At 41.3% G+C, this 22,942-nt stretch overlaps 1 protein-coding gene across 22 annotated transcripts in view; it reads left to right on the forward strand.

The window, feature by feature from the left end:
• The window catches only part of FAM13A (family with sequence similarity 13 member A), a 346,947-nt gene extending 325,658 nt beyond the window's left edge, over positions 1–21,289 (forward strand). For 16 of the 22 annotated variants that reach the window (XM_072755666.1, XM_072755665.1, XM_072755670.1 and 13 more), the window contains 5 exons: positions 4,709–4,804; positions 6,606–6,689; positions 12,625–12,821; positions 13,397–13,498; positions 16,613–21,289. In XM_072755666.1, coding sequence (XP_072611767.1) covers positions 4,709–4,804; positions 6,606–6,689; positions 12,625–12,821; positions 13,397–13,498; positions 16,613–16,739 — 606 coding nt within the window. In that variant the 3' untranslated portion in view covers positions 16,740–21,289. The remainder of the gene's footprint in view (positions 1–4,708; positions 4,805–6,605; positions 6,690–12,624; positions 12,822–13,396; positions 13,499–16,612) is intronic. The other 6 variants (XM_072755668.1, XM_072755671.1, XM_025998090.2 and 3 more) reach the window with 1 other exon arrangement.
• The last annotated feature ends 1,653 nt before the right edge of the window (positions 21,290–22,942 follow it).

Raw genomic sequence — 22,942 nt, forward strand, 5'->3', positions numbered from 1 at the left:
AGTCATTTAAGCATCTGACTCTCAATTTTGGCTCAGGTAGTAATCTCAGGGTCATGAGAAGCCCACATCAGGCCCCATGCTCAGCACAGAGTCTGCTTGAGATTCTCTTTCCTTCACCTTCTTCCCCTCCCCCTGCTTCATGTGCAATAAATAAATTAATTAATTAAATAAAATCTTTTTAAGAAAAGCAAAGACAGAATGGGAGGTGCTGCTGCCTTAGGTTTCCATCTAGGTTTTTATATTGTCCTGATTTGTGTGCAAAAATACATCTTTCCCACACAGTGGAAAGCCATCCAGAGATACCACCTAAATGAAAGTTTAATGAAGGTTTGAGGCAAGAGAAGTGAAAGTATAATAGAGAATCTGGGCGGGGGGGGGGGGGGGGGGGAGGAATCCAGGGGGATCCCTGGATGGCTCAGCAGTTTAGCGCCTGCCTTCGGCCCAGGGTGTGATCCTGGAGTCCTGGAGTCCCACATCGGACTCCCTGCATGGAGCCTGCTTCTCCCTCTGCCTGTATCTCTGCCTCTCTCTCCCTCTCTCTGTGTCTCTCATGAATGAATAAATAAAATCTTTAAAAAAAAAAAAAAAAGAATCCAGTGACTATTACATGCTTGGCCTAAAGTCATTTCCAAGCAACTATAGATCATAAAGATTTTCTAATCTGGATTCTGCTGTTTCCAATCAGGAAACCAAGGCTTTCCAAACCAAGAAACTGGCTCATTCAAAAGCCAGTTTTCAATCAATAACAGAATCTCCGAGCAGCCGATGACTCAAGAATAAGAGACATCAACTTCCAAACAATTTTCCCATGGCCCATTTAATATCAGTTGACCCTTTTGTAACAATTCAGCCAAGACTTCACTTTGTTTATGGAACTGTTGGTTAGATTTTGGCTCTACTAACAAATCCAGTTCTGATCATTGCATGTGATGTGGCTTTCTGATGAGTGAAAGTTGTATTAACTTTTAATATCACCAAGCCTTTGGTTTCAGATATATATCATGAAACTAATCCTGGTGTAAATCAAGTAGTATTAATTCTTTCTACCCCTCAGACTTACAGATCTTTAATATTTCTGGTGTTTACACACTTCTATCAAATGCCAGTGTTAACTTTGGTGAAATTATAATGGGTTTAACTCCACATAGTCAGAAACTGGGCTTTATCAGATCAATCAGGTGATTAGTTCCTGAAGGTCATCAATTTAAAACATGAGCAGCTCATAGAAAAATCTAAATATCAGTATCATAAAACAAAAAATTAAGCCAGTGATCCTCTTCATCTGCTCCAACTAGAAAATTTGAAAAAAGAATTAGAGAGGAAATTGGTTTCTGTCAAATTTGCCATTTCTGGCTGGTTTTACCTCTCCTTCTAAAATCCAGACTTTCGTTCTACAGTCCAAAAATATTTCTGCCAAGCAACAAGTAATAGGATGTGAGCACAATGGGGAAATGCTAGCTTCTTATTATTTTTATTTTTAGTATGTCTTTGGTCACTAAACTATGAATTGTTTATCTTGCATAATAATATTTCACCACATGTCATATGTTGACAATTAGAATGTGCCTTAACCTCATCTGGAACACATTTGCCAGATACATCTTGTATTTAAAAAGTTATCCCATGTGTTCCAGTCCTAAATTTTGTCATGTTACATATGAGATTGTACAAGTCACTCCATTTCTATCCTTAGACTTTTCTGTGGCTGTCGTTAAAATCTTGTTGAAGTATAACATAAATACAGAAAGGAGTCCCCAGTATAAATATGTGCCTTGATGCATTTTTACAAAGTAAACTAGTCCAGGTAACCAGCATCAAGACAAGAAACAAATGTTGCCAATCCTCCAGAAGGAAGGATTGCTCCTTCCTGCTCCTGTCCCCTTCCAGTCAATACCACGACCTCCACTCCACGAAGGAAAACCATTACCTTGACTTCTAAAGCTGTAAATTCTATTGGCTTATTTCTGAACTGACAAAAGTGAAATTTTACATTATATATTCTTTTGTGTCTGGCTTATTTTTACTTGGCTTTCTTTTTGTAAGATTAATTTATGATGTTGCCTATAGCTGTGGCCCATTCATCCTCGTTGCCGTGCAGTATTCAGTTTGGGGAGCATATCCATTCTGTTGCTGGGCATATGGATGGTTTCCACTTTGGGGTTATTATAAGTAGCGCTGCTGTGAACATTATCCTGTGTGTCTTTTGGTAAGCTTAAGGCCACACTTTTTTTTTTATACTTAAGAGTAGAACTGAGGGCTCACATGTTCAGCTTTAGTAGACACTACCAAATAGTTGCCCAGAGTGTTCCACTCTTAGCAGCAGTGAAAGAGAGTTCCAGTTCTTCAGCATTCTTGCTGACTCTTGACACAATCTGTTGTCTTCTGTTGGCCATTATGGTAGGCATGTCTAGTAGTAACACCTATGGTTTTATCCTCAGTCTTTCTGTAACATAATTTCTGTGTTCCTTTTCATTATGGATGGTCATCTTCTATGAAATACCAATTTTAAAACTCCTTTTGATTTGATAGCTAGAGATAGGAAAATCCCATCTGCCTTTCAATATTGTGAACTTAGGAAGAATTAGAAAAGATTATTATTATTGCTGTTCAAAGAAAAGAAGTCCACAAGATGTTTCTGTGTAGTGGCAGTATCCTATCCTGGCATATGAAGTTTGTCCAAAGATCCCTTATTGATCACTTTGAGAAAGGCAAACATAAAAGGTTACAAAGGAATAATCCACTCATGCACAGTCTAAAGTTGTCTTCAAAGTTGAAGGCCCAAAAGGTCCCTAATCCTATTTGCCCTTCCTTACCTCTGTAACTCTTGCCTTATGTGCGTGGTAGAAATAAAGTGCAGAAGACAAACCACAAACTTGAAACAAAGATACTTCATCTCTTTTGGCTTTTAAGTAAAAAGGGGAAATGCATGCATACCTATAAACTTTGCATATGTATTTGTGTTTGAAATATTCTATCATTTTACAGATACTTGTGGAATATTTCCATTATATAGGCACTGAAAACAGTTTCCAGGGATACAAAAACACATACTCCTGGTCTCAAGAGGCTTACAGTCTTTAAGAGGAGACAGGTGTGCCAACAGATAGTTATTATAGAGTATAAAATGTGTCTTCTACTGGGGCTGCTATAAAAAAAATACTGTAGACAAGTACCTTCTAAACAACAGAAATTTATTTCTATTTTAGTTCGGGAGGCTGGGAAGTCCAAGATCAAGGCAATGATAGATTTGGTGTCTGGTGAGGGCTCTTTACTGGTTCGCAGACAGCCATTTTCTTACTGTCCTCACATGGCGGAAGAGGCCAGAGAGCTCTTTGGGGTCTCTTATATGAGGGCCCTAATCCCATTCATCAGGGCTCATGACATAATCACCTCCAAAATCCCCGACTGCCTAATACCATCACACAGGAGATTAGGTTTCAAAATTTGAGGTACGCACATTCAGTTAATAGCAAACCATGTGTGAAGTTACAAAGTATACACAGGTTGCAGTAGGTAAAGGTGCGTGAGCGGGTCTCTCAGAATGGGGGATGTTGGAAGAAGGCTGCACAGGGGAGGTAGCTCTTGAACTGGAATCTGCCAAACCATGGAGAAGAGAGGAGGCCATTGGCCATTTGAGGGCATACAGAACTAGGCAAAGAGGTATGACACAACTTAGTTTATCTCTGGAGCTTGAGATATGACAGGAAGGAGGAGAAGCAGCAGATGATGAAGGGCTTCTAGAACATTATCAGAGAGTTGGGCCTGATTATTCCCCCACTGCCTGTAGAGACAGTCCTTTATTTATTTTTTTTTAAGATTTTATTTATTTATTCATGATAGACACACAGAGAGGGGGGGGCGGGCAGAGACACAGGCAGAAGGAGAACAAGGCTCCATGCCGGGAGCCCAATGCGGGACTCGATCCCGGGACTCCAGGATCGCATCCTGGGCCAAAGGCAGGCGCCACACCGCTGAGCCACCCAGGGATCCCGAGACAGTCCTTTAAACATCTGTGAGCACTCTGCCACATTTTAGGGCACTGGAGATGAGTCCATCCATGTAGTCTAGCAGCAGATGTTTCTTGAATACCTACAGTTTGCCAGAATCTTGTCCTAAAAAACAAAACAATTTCACAGGGGAGAGAGACATGTGAAAAAAAAAAAAAAAAAAAAAAAGATCACAGAGCTGCTCAGTAAGTATTACCATAGAAATACATACTTTCTTCTTCCCTGGATCTGGAAAACAGTAAATCACCTGGGAGCTCTGAACTTTGAGTAGTTTTACACAGCGAACCAGTAATGGTCATAGCTTTGACTCAGGAAAAGCAATACTGCTGATGGAGTGATTTCCAAAGATCTGCTGCTGAAGTGGATATTTTAAAAATTCACTGACTAAATACTATTATCAGTTTATTTTATTTTTTTTTAAAGATTTTATTTATTCATGAGAAACACAGAGAGAGAGAGGCAGAGACACGGGCAGAGGGAGAAGCAGACTCCCTGCAGGGAGCCCGATACAGGACTGGATCCTGGGACTCCAGGATCACGCCCCAGGCCAAAGGCAGGCACCAAACCACTGAGCCACCCAGGGATCCCCCTATTATCAGTTTAAATAAATTTTGCAAGAATGGCAAGAGTGGAGTTGCTTGAGCAGCTGATAGCCTAACTGTCAGAGGCAGGCTTTTGAGCTCTGTTGCTCTTGTTTTCAGGTAACCAAGAATGAACGTCAGGTTATGAAACCGCTATATGACAGATACCGGCTCGTCAAACAGATCCTGTCCCGAGCCAACACCATACCCATCATTGTGAGTACAACAGCTTTCTGTGGTTGAGTACCTAGTGGAATGGGCCCCAACCTGCCGTCTCATTAGAGAGTACTCTTTAATAGTCGAACCTGTCATTAATATTTATGCCTCATAAGCTTGGGGAATGAAGAATTTGTCAAAGACTTCTGAGGCTACATTTGTCTAAAATGAGCAAATCTGAAACTGCTAGAATTTTGTTTTCTATTGAGCAACACGCTTTAACATGTATGTCCATCTGCCTTGTGCTGGGCTGACACCCTTTCCTCAGAACACCAGCAGGACAGAGCCCCTCCAGTCCAAAGGCCTCTCTGGTCCCAAGGGCCCACTGGTAATAGTCTTCTCTCTCCCTCCAAAAGAGGGATGACCCCTTAGGAATCATATCCAGGGAGAAGTCCTCTAAGGATCTCCAGAGAGCCGCCTGGTTTTGGAAGCTATAGAGAAGCCTAAGGAGAAGAAGAGGGAGGGAGGCTAGTAACTGTGTGGCCGCCCTCAATGGCCACCATCCTCTCTGACTTACACCTAACTGCTTTTGGCCTCTGAATTTTGATTCTGTCCAGAGTAGGGACCCTCAGCTTGCCTCCAGGCACTGGCCAGCTGGCCCATCTCCTGTATTCCAGTCTCCTACTTTTCCGCCCAGTTTATGAGTGAGCCTTAATGCCCTGTCTGTCTCCTGGGGAATCCTTTACCTCTGGTCCAGGGCTGTCCTCTCTGGGAATGCTGGGGGCTTTCTCTCTTGATTTTTCAACTTTCAAATAAGCACACACAGCCTTGCTTTTATGTTGTTGTTAAAATGCATGTCATCTTAGCTGCTGTTCTTTGTTTGGTTCCTGCTTTAAATCAATCTGTCTTTCTCTTTCTTTCCTTCTTTCTTTTTCTTTTTCTTTCTTTCTTTTTAAGATTTTATTTATTCATGAGAGACACAGAGAGGCAGAGGGAAAAGCAGGATCCCCGCAGGGAGCCTGATGTGGAACTCGATCCCAGGACCCCGGGATCACGGCCTAAGCCAAAGGCAGATGCTCAACCGCTGAGCCGCCCAGGCGCCCCTTTATTTCTATTTAAGCAATCTCTATACCTAACGTTGGGCTCAAACTCACAACCCTGAGATCAAGAGCCTCATACTCCACCAGCTGAGCCAGCCAGGCGCCCCTCCTTGTTGATTTCTAAGATATAATCTTTGTATTTCTGTTAACAGTGTATCTGTCGCTAAGAACAAGGCAGGTTCCAGATTTTGGCAGGTATATTAGAAGAAAGCTACTTCTCTAGAAATTTTTCACAGGATAACTTAGTAAACTAGCCAAAGAAAGGATTCAATCTCAGGAATCCTTTCATTCTCCAGTCAGGAGCCCTGAGTACCCCTAAACGAGTGTTCCTGGATAAGGTGAAAAGGTACAACAGGGAAGCTGCACAACGTTTGCATCACCTGAGGAGCTTATGTTGTTTTACTTAAAGCTTCTAATGCTTCCCAGGGTTCTCACATCTGCTCTCCTCAGGGAGGAAAGAGGAGGAACAGGACAATGTCTGTCCTCAGGCTTGTTCTGCGTTTGGTTAACATGCTCCTGTGCTCTTCTTGCTCTCCTGAGGCCTCCTTGGTTTGGGTGTGTGGGCTCTGGACTGAAGCACCATCTCAGACAAGAACTTTGGTCATCTCTAGTTTTCCTGGGAACATGTGGTGGGGAAGGGTTAGGGTATATAGTTCAAAGGCAGTGATGAATCCTAGTGCCCTGGAGGAGGCAGAGGCCCAGAGGCCAAGGGAGAGGGATTCACAGTGGAACCTACTTGTCAACGACCTGTCCTGTCACAGGGATCCCCCTCCAGCAAGCGGAGAAGCCCTTTGCTGCAGCCAATCATCGAGGGAGAAACTGCTTCCTTCTTCAAGGAGATAAAGGTGAAGTCCTCCCGCTGCTAACCTCTGCTGAGCGGGCATGGCTCTCTCCCCGCCTCCCCTCCTCCTGTGGATGCAGAGGGGTGGCTTCCGGTGCTGCGCCCTCAAAACCACTCGCTGCACCTAACCAGGCGAGAACAGTCCTCTCTTATGGACCCTAGGATCCAGCTGGTCTCCACAGTTCCATCTCATTCTCCTGCCTTTTTGTTGCTTGTTGTTGTCTTGTTTTCATTTTGCTTTGAGGGATTTGGGGGGAGGGGGTTTCCAATATTTTTGTTACAGTTTCCTCTGTTTGGAATGCATTTTCTGTACTCCAGAAATCTTTTTCCAGTAACTCATTTGGGTAACTTTCACAAAAATCTTACTTACTGAGTTTCTAGAAAACCCAAAATTAACAAAGGCAGTCTAGATAGCACACAACAAAAAGCTATCATTTCGTAGACTGGTATCTTCCTTGTCTTTGCCAGATTTGCTGGTGCAGTTTCACCCACTCCTCCTTCCTTTTGACTTTCCCCTGGCATCTTTAGTTCTCAGAACTAAGTTAATAATCTGCTCTTGATCTGAGAAGAGAGTACCATCGCCACAGTCACTGCAATCTACACTCTGGTTTTTACCCCAGTAGTAATTATGGATTTTATACAGGCAGTCCTGGTCCTCAGCAGCCACTTTTCCTAGAATGGGAAGTATACTCCATGCCCTCAGGTTTGTGTGTCTCTGTCGAGACCTACCTGGCCTGGACCATGATCAGCCTCTTTCATGGTCTTGTCTCTAGACACCTGAATGAGCTGGACTGCCTTCTACAGGGCCCTAGAAATGAAAAGTCAGATTCACTTTTTTTTTAACCAGTGATTGTTTTTTAGCAATTGGAGTTTCACTTGTCATATTTCTGAGAAAGGTTTAAGCCTGGGGTGGTCATTTATTTACTGTAGTTAAGAATGGTACCACAGAATATGAGGGCCTCCTTCCCTCAAAGGACATCAGTTGAGAACTGCTCCATTGTCCTGCCTGGTCCTCACTATTATGACTGAGGTATGGTGCCAAAAGCTACACAGTCTTCTATCTTAGTTATTCTTTTCCTTTCCTTAGTTCTGAGGGGCCTTAAATATTTCGTATACCTAATTTTAAAGTATTAAAATGATTTATGCTCACCAATGATTATGCTCACCATTCATATTACATTACATAGAACTTGTTTTATGAAAATGCTATAAACATAACATTTAGGCAAATATGCTACATTTTTAAAATTGGAGCTATTTTCTTACAATAAGACTTGATGTTGATGAAAGAAGACAAATTTTGTCTGGCTGGTAATCTCACGCAAAAATAAAATCACCATAATTGAAGAAATTTGGGCAATTGTGTGTATTGAAAATTAGCATTTCTCTTAGAAGCATGCAATAGAACTGTTACTACATAAAAGTGTGTTCTTTAACACATCCAAAATATAACACTTAACAAATAATTGCTTCATTAAACTAATGGAAGACCTATTAATGATAGACATTTTAAAAGAGAAAATTCTTCCAAATCTTATTTGGCTTAGTTTATTTTTTTCACAAGTATATTTTGGCCATCGCTCTTCTCCTGGCACATGTAGTGGTCAGAATTTCAATGCTTACATTTTGCAATGCTTACATTGCCTTTGTAAATAGTGTTGTCTTTTAGTTCATTTTGTTCCAACTGGCCAGGCTTATTGGCATGTGTTTGGACTGTACTAATTCTTGGCAATTCTGATACAATTTAGAATTTGATGTCAGTGCAGATCAGAAGATTGTATCAAAGTAGTGTCCTTAAAAACCACCTCTGGTTTTAAGTGCTTATAGCAGGAAACTAGCTATATATGAAATAGAGCCAGCTCAGGTTCTGAACCCCTACATCTTCCAGCCCCCAAATCCTAGAGATAGTCTAGTCAGTTCTTCTATCCAGTATAGAGTTTCCTTGAAAACTTCTCTGACAGAATAGAGAGACTATCCCAAAGAAGTGATTCTGTGCTCAAGCTTGAAAAGTTTATAGCAATGGAAAAGTGAGGTCACTCATCTCATGAGCTAAGCATCAATAGTAACTAAAAACTTATGTTATTAGTGTTATCATCATTATTAAAATGCTAAAGGACAATAATTATATAACATGCAATTTCAGAATATATAAGTTTGATAAGTATGAAATTAACTTAAAATTAAAATATTCATAGTTATTGATGTATTGCTTTCTACTAAATGGGCTTAGTGTCACCTTCTGGAACAACATGGATTGAGCATAATTGTATAACTGCTTCTTTGAAAGCCCTTCATACCTTTACAGTCACCTGCCCTGTGGAAGTTTTTTCTCCCAAGTTCTTCTTACTATTCCTCATGTGATATGGGTCCCAGACCTTTCAGCAACCTCGTGGTTCTGCTCCATACACACTAGTTTCTCTATATCCTCTGATACACTGATACCTAGAACTCAGCATGATTTGAGATAGGATTTAACCAGCAAGACGGCGGACCAAGGACTAGTCCTGAGCTTAACCGCATGGCCAGTGCCCTTTGTTCTACAAGTCTATACCTACATGACTCTCTATGTATTGTGAGTTCATTGTACTCTTTCTAGGGCAGCATGCATTCAGCTTCCACACTGTAGACATTTTGGGCCGTATAGCTTGTTGTTGGGGGCTGGCCTTCATCCACAAGATGCCAATAGTGCACTACAACCACCCCCTTCTCAGTTGTGGTAACCAAAAATGTCTCTGGACCTTACCAAAGGTCCACCAGAGTCAAAGTCACCCCCAGGTGAAAACACTGCCCATGGCCCCATCTCACTGCTGATTTATGCAATCCCTAGCTTCCTTTTCCATGAATTGCTTGTCATCTATGTCCAGCTTTTTTTTTTCTAACCTAAATTGAAGGACCTTGAATTTTTCCAATTAGTTACTTGTCACACTACTTTTCCAGCCTTATGAGATTGATTAAATCTAGATTTTGTATTCCAGCATACCAAATAGCCCTACCTACTTTGCATTATCTATGCATTTTGTGAATATGCCTTTTGTGTCTTTATTCAAGTAATTAGATAAGTATTGAGTAAGGCTGGGTCAGGTAAAGACCTGCTATAGACTTCCCTCCAGATTCACATCAACATTTCATCATCACTCTGAACAAATTTTCACGATCAGCTTTCTTTAAAAGAAAAAAAAATTATTTTTAAGTAATCTCTACTACCAAATGTGGGGCTTAAACTCACAGCTCAGAGGCCAAGAGTCACATGCTCCACCGACTAAGCCACCAGGCACCCCATCAGCTTTCCTTTCATAGATCAGTTCACTTCATTCATTATTGAAATCCAAATATTATTGCCAATCCTATCAAAAAAGGAAAAATGGTTGGTTTTCATAATTTGTTTTAAGGGAGACATTGCTAGTCACTGTAGATCATGGACTCTTTTTCAGTTGTTCATATTATCTATGTATTCATTCCTTCTAGAATCTACCCAATATCCACAACAACTTGATGGTCTTAAATTTAAAGATATAATTTGTCATTTTTTCCTATGATTTTTAAGCTTACTAAGAATAGTTTTGTTTAGCTTCATCTTTAAATACATTGAGTTCTCACTGTGGGGAAGACACATCCCCCCATTTTTAAGTTCTCTTAAGACCTTGGGATATAATTGATTAGGCCTAGACACCTGACTTTATTACTCTTCTAGTAATTTGTATTTTTCTTTTAAAACTGGACCACTAGATTGTTTGACAGACATTAATTAAGCACCTACTATGTGCAGGCATTGGCTAAGCTCTAGGAACAGCAGTGAACAGACAGGCCCAAATCCCTGCCTCCATGGAGTTTACGATCAAGTGGTTCCACCTGGTCTTCAGTGGGGGGGTTGGTAATTGGGGGGGCGTGTAGAAGGTTCATCTGTACTGCCTCTGTGGCAGGTGTACCTTGTCAGTTACATACCTTATCTCAAATAATCCTTCTAAAAACTACATAAGTGGGAATTGTTACTTGTATAAAAAAAAGAAACTTTTTTTTTTTAAGATTTTACTTATTTATTCATGAGAGACACAGAAAGAGAGGAAGAGACATAGGCAGGGAGAAGCAGGCTCCCTGCGGGGAGCCCAATGTGAGACTCCATCCCAAGGCTCCAGGATCATTCCCTGAGCCAAAGGCAGATGCTCAACTGCTAAGCCACCCAGGTGCCCAAAAGAGAAACTTTTAAATTACTAATTTAAAAGTCACTTTCACTTTCTAAATTTAAAATTGTCTTTAAAAATTTCAGTTTTTAAAAATGAATAATGAGGCATTTACTCTAAGCAAAGAGATGGAAGTTCTGAAGTCACAGCAGAGACAATCTGAAAAAGCCACCCAGTTTTTACCAATTTTCTCTTGGTGCCTTCAGAGCAATGCTTTCATCATAGTTTTGAAATAGTCCTTTTTTTGTTTTGTTTTTCTTGCTTGTTCATTTGTTAATTCACATTATTTCTCCTCAGAGGCACCATTATAAACATACCAAACTTCCTGGTAAGAAAATCCACTACAGGCGGTTTGCATACCTGTACTTTGACCAGCAGGGGTAACTAGTCCTGCCTCCTGAGATTAATTTGCTGCATTGGCAGTGGAGCCACTTGGTTTAACAGGAACAGTGGACATTCTACTTGCTGTTGTTTTTGTAGCTGTGTTCCTAACCACATTTTAAATTTTTCAGAGGGATCCCTGGGTGGCACAGCGGTTTGGCGCCTGCCTTTGGCCCAGGGCGCAATCCCGGAGACCCGGGATCGAGTCCCACATCGGGCTCCCGGTGCATGGAGCCTGCTTCTCCCTCTGCCTGTGTCTCTGCCTCTCTCTCTCTCTCTCTCTCTCTCTCTCTCTCTCTCTCTCTCTGTGACTATCATAAATAAATAAAAATTAAAAATAAATAAAAATAAATAAATTTTTCAGATATTAGGATATTCTCATCCAGTCTGACTATACATTTTGGCAGTACATTACTTCTTTTAAAATCTTCCATTCAGACTGATACCATTTCATCCTTAGACTTACATTAGCACTAAGAAACTCTAATCTGATTTCATTGTTTTTCTAATTGCATTGCCAAGACAGAGAATATCAGACTCTTCTTAGAATCTTGGAGGCTAAAAAATACAGCAGTGGCCCTTGGAAGTTCCTTGAAAAAAAAACTTAGTTACATTTCCAATCATGGGAATGTAAACGTCTTGATCTTCTCAAAACTTTCTTAAAATTCTGTGTATCAAGCAACCACAAAATATTTTATAATCTCAACTCTTTTTTTTCTTTTTTTTTTAATTTTTTATTTATTCAAGATAGTCACACACACAGAGAGAGAGAGGCAGAGACACAGGCAGAGGGAGAAGCAGACTCCATGCACCGGGAGCCCGACGTGGGATTCGATCCCGGGTTTCCAGGATTGCGCCCTGGGCCAAAGGCAGGCTCTAAACCGCTGTGCCACCCAGGGATCCCAATATAATCTCAACTCTTAAATAAAAGGCTGTATTGTTCAATTTCTGAAGGTGTTAAAAGCTTAATAAAAAATGCTTTCCAAGGTATATAACTAATGAAATCCCTAAGGCACTGATGGCTGGTGGTGGATTTTGTGGTGTATTATCACAGAGCTGGCAAATGTTTTATTCTTTTGTTTCAGTTGATTTAAGGTATGAATTATAATGGTGGCTCCTTCATACCCTCAGCCTTGACAACTGTTAATTGTGTTGTACACTAATTTTTTTATAGTTTTTTCCCCTACTGAGTGCCTGTGTTTAGTGTGTTCCTGTTGATATTCAGCTATATATGGATAATGTACATATGTGTTGCTAAATGTAGATACAGTAGAAGCCATATGGTGTCTGGACAATTAAGTGACCATTATGTGATACCTATGATGCAAGAGGGCCAGGAAAAGTAACCGGGTTTTTATCGGGGTTGCTGTGCGTGTCCAGGAAGAAGACGAGGGTTCGGAAGATGATAGCAACACAAAGCCAGACTTCATGGTCACTCTGAAGACTGATTTCAGTGCACGGTGCTTCCTGGACCAATTTGAAGATGATGCTGATGGATTTATTTCCCCGATGGACGATAAAATACCGTCAAAATGCAGCCAGGACACCGGGCTTTCGAATCTCCATGCTGCTTCAATGTATGTCTCTTCAGCGGTGGGGCTGAAATGTTTTGGTGAAAATGCTGTTCTTAAATATTTTAGCCTTTGTGTTTAAATAAGTTGTCTGACAGAACACAAGTGACTTACCTGAGGGACCTCTATGTAGATAGAACAGTGAATTATTTTTAACTCCTGCCTCAGTGCTTGGTGTTCTCCAGTCCATGTTATTGGAGGGAACCTGTGAGATCTGCCTGAAGTCAGATCCCTGCAGTGGCACTGCTGTGTGGTTGTGCACTCTGCAGTTCATTTAACATGTACCAGATGTCGTCTTTCCTTCGAGGCAAATATGATAAAGTGCCCCGGGAGTCCACAAGCCCTAAGGACTCCTGAGTAACAGGAGTTTGCGGGAACCCCTGGAGCTGTGCCTGTCATCAGCACCTTTGGCATTCAGAGAATGGAAAACATCCATTTCTGCTGGCTCTGGGCTCCCTCAACGGTTCCTGCATGTCCATGCTCCTTCCTGTCTCCACAGCCCCTGTCAAGTTGCACATTCATTGTATTTATAACCATTCAGATTTAACCCAATTTTCTTGAAATTTTTCTGCCCTTCTTAGACCAGAACTCTTGGAACACCTTCAGGAAATGAGAGAAGAAAAGAAAAGGATTCGAAAGAAACTTCGTGATTTTGAAGACAATTTTTTCAGACAAAATGGAAGGTAGCGCATGTCTTCTTTCCCCCGACCCCTCCTCCACACACACACACCCCCTTTCTTCCTGTCAGATCTGTGCAGTGCAGCCAACGTGGGAAGCCCTCTGCATCCTCCCTGTAACCCAGTCCCCGGGAGGTTCACTGTGAGGTGGGGAAGTTTGTGTAGTCCTTCAACAAGAAATGCTCCTGGGATAGTCTCGAAGATTGATGTGAATTCAGCTAAAAGGTTATAAAACAACCTGTCCCATCAAATTCTAATTAAAATGAGCAGCTTGAAGCTAAATTTCCAGTTGACAGCACTGTTTTTTGGTTTGGGTCTTGGTTGTTTTGTTTTTTTTGTTTTGTTTTTTTTTTTTTTTGGTCTTAATAGACTAGAAGGAGAAATAAGGAAAGGGAAACTATTTTTTTTAAAGATGTATTTATTTATTTATTAATGAGAGACAGAGATTGAGAGAGAGAGAGAGAGAGCGGCATCGACACAGGCAGAGGGAGAAGCAGGCTCCATGCCGGGAGCCTGACGTGGGACTCGATCCCGGGTCTCCAGGTTCATGCCCTGGGAAAGGTAGCACTAAACCGCTGAGCTGCCCAGGAAACAGAAACTTTAAATCTTGGTATTTTCAGCATACTTTAAAAGCAGAAATGATCGTTTGCCAGTTTGAATGAAAAATACACAAGAAGCAGTAAGTCCATGAGATTGACGGTGCCTTTCTCAAGTGAGTTTCAAGACCTGTCTTAATCAACTTTGTAGAACATCATGCTAAGGAAGAGCATCCCCTGTTTGCAGGTGACTGCACACAGCTCTTACCAGGTCGCAGTGCAAGACCAAGGCAGGACAGGGAAGAGATTTGCATCTTTTACATAGAGTTAAGTTTTAACACTTTAAAATGATTTTATTTAATCCAAATTATTTAGCAGTATAAATATAGTTTCTCTTTAAAAGGTCCTCTTTCTTACTTCTCAAAAGTATTGGGAAATAAAAGTGCCATAAATATTAAACTGGCATTTAAAATGTGTTGTATTCCAGTTTTATTTTTATATAAATTTATTTTTTAGCATCCCTGATTTGGATCTGTCTTATGGTGACTTTCTTAAGATTTATGAATTTGGGGCAGCCCCCGTGGCGCAGCAGTTTAGCACCGCCTGCAGCCCAGGGCGTGATCCTGGAGACCCTGGATCAGGTCCCACGTCAGGCTCTCTGCATGGAGCCTGCTTCTCCCTCTGCCTGTGTCTCTGCCTCTCTCTCTCTCTGCATCTCTATGAATAAATAAATAAAATCTTTAGGGGATCCCTGGGTGGCTCAGCGGTTTAGCATCTGCCTTTGGCCCAGGGCGCCATCCTGGAGTCCCGGAATCGAGTCCCACGTTGGGCTCCCGGCATAGGCCTGCTTCTTCCTCCTTCTGTGTCTCTGCCTCTCTCTCTCTCTGTGTCTATCATAAATAAATAAATATTTATAAATAAATAAATAAATAAACAAATAAATAAAATCTTTTAAAAAAAAGATTTATGAATTTTTATACCTACATATTTGCTTTTCTTTCTCCATACATTGTAGGCTATTTAGAAAATACCGATAGGCAGACAAAAGGAATAATATGCAAAATAATAATAACCAAAGACAAACCAGGATTGATGTTTGTTCCATTATTCTTCTAAACATATTTTTGGTTTGTCTGTTTATCTTTTTTCCATATAATTATAGTCACTTTGTGCACAGATATCCTGTACATGAGGAAATATATAAAATGATATAAACTTCACAAGTTTTAAGAAAGTATAGCTGATGGAAATTTATAATCATCATACGAGTTTTTTTTTTTTTAAGTTTTTATCTATTTAAGTAATCTCTGCACCAAACATGGGGCTCAAACTCACAATCTTGAGATCAAGAGTCACATGTTCTTCCAACTAAGCCAGCCAGGTGCCCCATCATACAAGTTTAAAACTCCGACTTCAGAGACTCCTGGGTGGCTCAGCAGTTGGTCCCTGGCTTCGGCTCAGGTTGTGATCCTGGGATCTGGGATCAAGTCTCACATCGGGCTCCCTGCAGGGAGCCTGCTCCTCCCTCTGCCTGTGTCTCTGCCTCTCTCTCTCTCAGTTTGTGTCTCTCATTAATAAATAAATCATAAGTAAATAAATCTATCTCTGACTTCAGACATCATTAAATCTGGTTCCATTATTTCATATCTGAGGAGAGCAAAGTTCCTCAAAGAGCAAGGTGAAGGCAACTATTAGATTGCTGTTCCTTTTACTGCCCTCTGCTGAGAAGCCAGGTAGAGCCCTTTACTTGAACAAGGCTCAGGGCATGAATAAAATCAGTTTATTTTTTAGTTCATTGAACAAAATTAAATAAGCCCCATGCTATTCCCTTTCCTATATTTTCTCTTTAGTAAGAAGAAAAGGAGCCTGTTTTTGAATTTGACATGTGCATTTCAAAGTGAAATGAGAAGCAGGACTGTACCTCACACTGGTTGAGAATGTAGGCAGTAGCACCATTTCATCACATTCTCGTGAGGGTCGTATTAGACCATGGAGACGGAGTACTTAGCACACTGCTTGATCTGTAATAAGCTCTCAATGAATACTTGCACATATAAAAAGAATGCATATAAAATTAGTTAGTAAACTGTAAAGGCTTATTAGTATTATGTGATCCAATCACTGAATTCCAAGGCTAAATTTATAATTAGGATATTAACTATCTGTTTTCTCCAACCTGTAAATTATGGGTATGCCAGTTGCTAATTAGAAACTTAATGGTTCATTAGATGAAATAGATACAAGTGAAAAGGAAGTATACATAAAGGAGTTCAGTCTATGGAGGCTCTTAATATGCATTCATACATACCAGTAGCAGAGAGAGAAAATCTCTGCATTTTGTAGTCCTTCGTACCATTCTACAGGATGCCAGATTAACTCTAAAAATTCAATTGCATGGTACCTTCTGGGGGAAGCTATCTTTCTCTGTTTGTCCAAACCCAGCTCCAGTCTTGATACCAAGCGACACTTGGGAACACTGATTCTACAGGTTGATAAACTGCAAAGTTTCTACACCATGATAATACACCTGATGAGCAGTATCCCCTAGATGACCCTCACCCCTCCTTCCCTTTGTTTCCATTAGAAATATCCAGAAGGAAGACCGGGCTCCCATGGCTGAAGAATACAATGAATATAAGCACATAAAGGCGAAACTAAGGCTCTTGGAGGTGCTCATCAGCAAGAGAGATACTGATTCCAAGTCCATGTGAGGAGGCCAGCCCCAGCCCGAGCAAAGGGGGCTGAAGGTGCGGGCCGAGCTTGTCACCCACTTCCCCTAGTTAATAGCGGCTCTGCAAAAACTGGAAGGCAGCACTGGTACTGGACCTGCAAAGCATGTGGCCCGTCCGCCTCCGGGCCTTCGGGGGTCAGCTCCGGTTTCCATTGCCTGCCGCAGAAACTGCCTAGATGGAAGAGGACAACTTGCCTCCATTTAAGAATTTGGTGAGGAAAATACAAGACCCTGCAGGCGCACGTGGCCCCACCAGGGAAGCCTTCCTAGCGCTAGTGGTGGTGGATCACTACATGGACACCCGCTCATCTGCAGAGAATACACACTGTTCTTCCCTGGGGAACTGAGAAACATGTCTAACTGCGATGTAAAAACCAACCAACCAACCAGCTCAGGACTTCACTCTGGACAGCGAGCTTGCTATGCAGGTCCATGTTCTCTTCGCACCCAGGAAAGCAGGAACGTGTGTTGGAGCCCTATTTGCTGCCACGGGGCCATTCCCATGACCTCTCCATAGAGCTGTCCCTCCCCTGTCACGTGAATGGACCCCCCTCCCCTTGGTTCTCAGGTAGACGGGAGCCGCGTCCGCCCCACTCAGTGGCACAGTCATCTGTTTGCTGGTGTGTTTCTTTAACACACCCTCAGCTGATGCAGAATTTTGATTCTGGACTAGGACTGGATCATCTGCGGAGGACAGAGGGAATATAGCTAGGTTATTGCTGATTTTGAAATCAGGCAACAGGGTGAAGAGCCTGGAAGATTCTTTCCCGAACGTGGATTGCACTTATTTGGTCTCAGATTTTCACATCGAACACTAAGCAAAGCCAGCATGCTATGGCATCCTGTTTGGGGCTTGATTTCATTTTGGCTCTAGCCACGCATTAAAGGATCTTGCTTAATTCTTAGCTTAAGTGTTGAGGATCATGAGAGAGAGAAAGAAAGCGCCTGTGTTCTAAGCCTTCCGAGTATTTACCAGAGTTTAAAGGTTTTTTCTAAAGTAAACCTGCACTAAAATCCCCTCACTGAGGGGTAACATGTAGCCCTGAGAACTCAGCCCAAGGCAGAATCTAAATCACACTATTTTCAAGATCATGTATAAGGAGAAAAATAATGGTGTGTGGTCACTTAATGATTATAATTTTTTCAAAGACTATGTCACAAAAGCTGTCTATATCAGACATTTTGGGAAGACCAGGGAATTTAAAACACCAGATCATTTCATCTCTTCACTGTGCTGATGTCGCCTTGTGATTTGTTGTTACTTTTGAACCTTCTGTGTCTGCACGGAGGAAAGTGAATTCTGCTTCTGCCTTCCGTCCAAGGCCCGGGTTTGCGCTCAGCGAGGTGGGCTCCGGTGTGTGCACACCAGCTGCTGGCTGCCAGGAGGAGGCATCTGAGCAGCCTCAGCAGTTTTGAAGATAACGCCGCAGGATGAACTGGAAGTCAGGCTGCCCTCCTGTAGGTTTTGAGAGTTGCCATCTTAAAGGATACCGTTTTGGTTTGTTTGTTAAGAAGAAAAAAATAAAGAGAACATAAAACTCTACTGACCAGTTGTCAGCTTCAAAATGAGTTCTTGAGAAACTGGTCGGATGAGACTGACTTATGGAGGTGTTTTCCATTGCTGAAGTGAGGTGGAAGCTGTCCACTTTTCCACTGGAAACAGTGGAAAACTGTTCTAAGTCGGGAGGAAGGGGAAAAGAATACCTTTAAGTTTGCTCTTAAAAATAATCCTATAGAAGCATGAGCTGTGTGTTGGAAGTGCCCTGTGTTAATCCACACATTGAAAGACGGTACATAACCCTACAAATTTAACTGTACATGAATATGTAGTTTGGTATTCTTTGCTCTACTGTTTACATTGCAGATCACTATAATTTCAAGGAGTTATATTATAAATAAAATTAAGCACTTTAGGACATTTTCTATTTTTGAAATCTAAACATGAATCATTCACATGACCAAAAATTGTATTTTTTAAAAGAAATACATGTCTAGTCTGTCCTTTTTGAGTAATTATTCTCGTAAATAAGCTATAATATAAATCAAACCATTACCAGTTAACCTTTAAAGCACATCTGTTTAAGAGTATTGTTTTGAAAATACTAATATGCTACAGAATTTTAAAAGAAACATGCTATATAAATGAGGAGTTACTAAATGTTTGAAATCTGTAGTTTCTGCCAAAGGTAAATTAAGGAAAAGATTTATCCAGGACTCCCCATTCAAATTTGTATGATTGAATAAACGAAAACACCAAGTTACAGTCAAATAAATTGTGTATGGAATGTCGTGTTCTCCTTTGTAATTTCTAATCGATATTAACTTTATAGAATGGCGCCCAGATTAAGGGCGGAAAAACTCTGTTTACACCAGATCCTGTTTGAAGACATGGCAGTAGGTTCTGGCTCTGCCAGAAATGCTGAGGCAAATTTGTTTCCACAGCAACCATTTCTGCAGCCCAGGGTCTCAAGGCCCTAGAGGCAGTGTCTTAATTGGCTTCACACAGAATACTCGGGACTGGGGTTTTTCCTCTGCTCTCTTGGGAATGTGTGTTTATTGGCACATGCCAACAAAATAAATGTCAGGGGTTATTTAATAACAATGATAAGTAAAGGTGAAGCATGAATAAACTTGATTGTATGATTGTAAGAATTAGAAATGGCAGAGGCCTGCAATTTTCACAAGCATTTGCTTTTTTGTGTTCAGTCTGGAGTAAACATTGAAATAGATGTTTATGTTGGGTCGGTATGGTATCATTACTGCGTTTCGTCTCTGAATCATTTAGTTTGAATTTCACTTTTCAGACATGTATGTGCAAGGTTTAGGAGAAGGGCCTGCTTACTTTCAGATGGCTGGCTTATCTTTTACTGTTAGAAGAAAGCTCACACAACCTCAGTGATGTATCTGCCTGAATTCAGGGGAAATTTCCATGGAAGACCAAACCAAATTTCAAACTGGAGAAATGATTTTTTTTTTTTTAATGCTAGCTATAATGCATTGAGAGCTAAAAATTAGATTTCTTCCATCTAGTTGCCAGTTTGAAGTCAAAAGCTTATTCTTTATTGCCTAGGCAGGGATCAGCCACATCTCTATTTGTAACATCGGTGTAATTTTGGCTTTGTCTCATTCTGATGCAATGCTTGCGTGGTGGCGGAGGAGGCTGTTGCAGAGTGTCCCTGCTCCCAGGTGTGGCGTTTCTAGCCTGGGACCAATGTCGCAAGGCTGTGCTTATATCATGAATATTGCACGGAGATGTCCTGAGGCCTGCAGTCCTAGAGCCCCTGAGGCTGAGCATTTGTGAATGTGGTTGAGCTTGGAATTCCTAATAAGGTCAATATTTAGGTTTATAAAAGGGGCTGCCGTGGTAACCGATTATGCTGGTTCTTAATAGAACTTCCTACTTCTCAGCAAACAGATGGGCCCAATATACAGAACTGATCATATTTACAAGGAAAATCAGATTTCAGTTTGTTGATTAACCTTTTAAAAGAGACTCTTAATCTGATAATGGAGATGTCACTTTTCTTAACAGTAAGTGTTAAGAAACTTTTGATGGTCTATTTATAGTTGAATGTCATAAACCATCATCTGCCTTATGAAATGTTGGCTGTAGTCTAAAATTCTATTTTGCATTCAAGAAGGATCTCCCTGACACACTGCGTCCTAGAGGATTTTTTCACCCCTAGATGGGGAGAGGTGGCAAGACCAACACCTCCTTTATGTTCTTTTTCAGTATCCACTCGGTTGCATCAATAGGGAGGGACAAAGCCGTCTGGAAGTATGAAGCAGTGTCTCTTCTGAAGTACGAATGTGTGGCAGACATCACAATGTCCTTTCCTTTTATTACTCACTTTTATTTTTTCTCCATTTGACCCACAAAACGTACTCTTTGGTACCCTCAAAATGTACTACAGAGTGCATTTTGTCATAAGACTAGCTAAATCTATTTCCACATGTTTATTCAAATTCTGCATGCTAACACTCTACATGGTCAACACGGCCTGCTCCACACAAGGGTGATCTGTAAGGCACGCACTGCATGGTGGCGCTTGTCAATGGCAGAGTAGCGATTGTGCCCCTGTGGGCATTTGCACTCTTCTATGATCATAATAGAAGTACATACACAGGGTGAGATTAGTTACAGATTTACACAAATGTGTATATAAAATGAAATATGTACATCCACAAGTTCATATGGCTGTGAAATTGCAGTTCTGTCTCTAGAGACTCCTTCTGCCTGGAACCCGCCCTGCTCTTGTGGTCATGTGCGTGGCTTGAGAAATAGGTTGGGCAGATCTGATTCTCAATCTGAAAGCATCTATCCATACTGTCCTGAAAATCTCCAAAAGTAGATACAATTTTAGTTAATAATATGGGCCCAGAACAATGTTTACATGACATGTAAGCAGAAAGTATTTGAAATTACAGCTGTCCTTTTTTAAAATGTAAACTGAATGAAAAAATGTTGTGTACATTTTTGTACATGACTGTATTTTGTATAAACTGAAATAAAATATTTTTAACTGTGAATGTTCTGAAATTTTTGACAGTCAGGAAAGGAACGTATGACTGAGCTGCCAGTGGGGTTTGCCTTAGGTAAGAAATAACTCCTGTTCCCTGAGCTCCCCAGCAGCCTCATGAGGATTAAGTTTTTGTTACTCTGGCTCCAGAGAGGTCATGGGAAGGTGAAGCAAACTCATTACAAATTAGGCATGCCCATGGTTCTAGGTAGAAAAATGGGCTTGTGCTCTCTGCTCAGCTGCCTTTAAGAAAATGAAAGAAAAATGCAAAGTAATCCATAGTGACAGAAAGTAGATTGATGGCTTCAGAGTGGAAGGATCAGAAAAAGGCACAAGGAAAGTAGATGCATACATTTACTATTTTAATGGGGTGATGGGTTCACAGATGTGTACATCTGTGAATATTAAACACTAAAATAAAAGGATTCACAGAGGTGCAGAAACAAAGGCATTAAGCTAAAAAAAAAAAAAAAAAAAGTTTATTTCCAAAGTCTATTGGGCCATGATAGTAAATACATTAGCCACTCGCCACTCTGAAGCTAGTAAGGCCAGCAGAAAACCGCGACTCGAAAGAAAAGGCACATTTCAGTTTGAAGGAAGCATCTTGCCCCTGGTGTCCCTGTCACAGCCGGCCCTGGCTTCACACGCCCACCAGAGTGGGGTAGTGGTAGCTCCGCACCCCCCCACCTCCCCACCCATCTCCCCCAACCACCACCACCACCACCACCCCGCCAAGAACACAGCCCCGTGTCGGTTAGGTGCGCATGCAGGTACTCCTTAAACTGCACATGATATATAGGCTCTAACTGACAAACGTGAGCATTAAAAATATGAAACCTGAAATTTAAAAAAAAAAAGCTTTTGAGTAATCTTAGGGCTGACACACCAACACACCAGGATTCCAACTGAGATCTGTCTTCTGGGGAACAGACAGCAATTAAATTGCTAAGGATGGTGCAATTTAATGCCATTCTGCTGAAACTGAGACTCACCTTGAATAATTTAACTTTGGAAACACTAGCTCCAAACTAAAAAAAAAATTTACGCAGAAGTTGCAGGCAGCATTTAGTGATCCTACATTTTCCTGAATCATATTTTGATGTTGCCCCTATTAAGGACCAGAAAGTGATGCTAGCCGAAAGTCCAGCTGGCTCTGCAGCCTGTTGGCAAAGCACAGTGGTCCTCCAAGGCCCTCCCCGCCCCCCAACCCCAGAGCAAGTGTTCCCACTCCTTTCCTGTAACAGTTTGCAGTATTGGGACTACCTGAATGGAATTTAAGAATGGGGACCTACACGGCTGTGCAGGGAAGAGAGGCGGTCCCTTTCAGTTCTTTCAATGGCCTCATTATCACTGCTTCTAGAAATGGATTCTGAATCGTGTAAGACAAAATATGTCATCGCTATTCCTAAGCTGGGTCAGCTTATCAAGGCTATGTATATATATACACAGTAGAATTTCATGTTCAGTAAAACCCAAAAGTCAAAATTCCCAAGTGCATTTTCAGAATCCTGGCTGGCAGGCAGACAAATGAGGTTTGGCAGGAACCGGGTTGTTGACAGCTTGGTTCTCACTTCTCCTCTCCATCAACAGGGCTTCTACCACAGGGTGGCTCCGTGTTGTGCAGCATCTGCTCAGGGAATGTGGCCCAATGCAAAACACAACA

This window comes from Vulpes vulpes, chromosome 4 (assembly GCF_048418805.1).
Source record: "Vulpes vulpes isolate BD-2025 chromosome 4, VulVul3, whole genome shotgun sequence".
NCBI lineage: Eukaryota > Metazoa > Chordata > Mammalia > Carnivora > Canidae > Vulpes > Vulpes vulpes.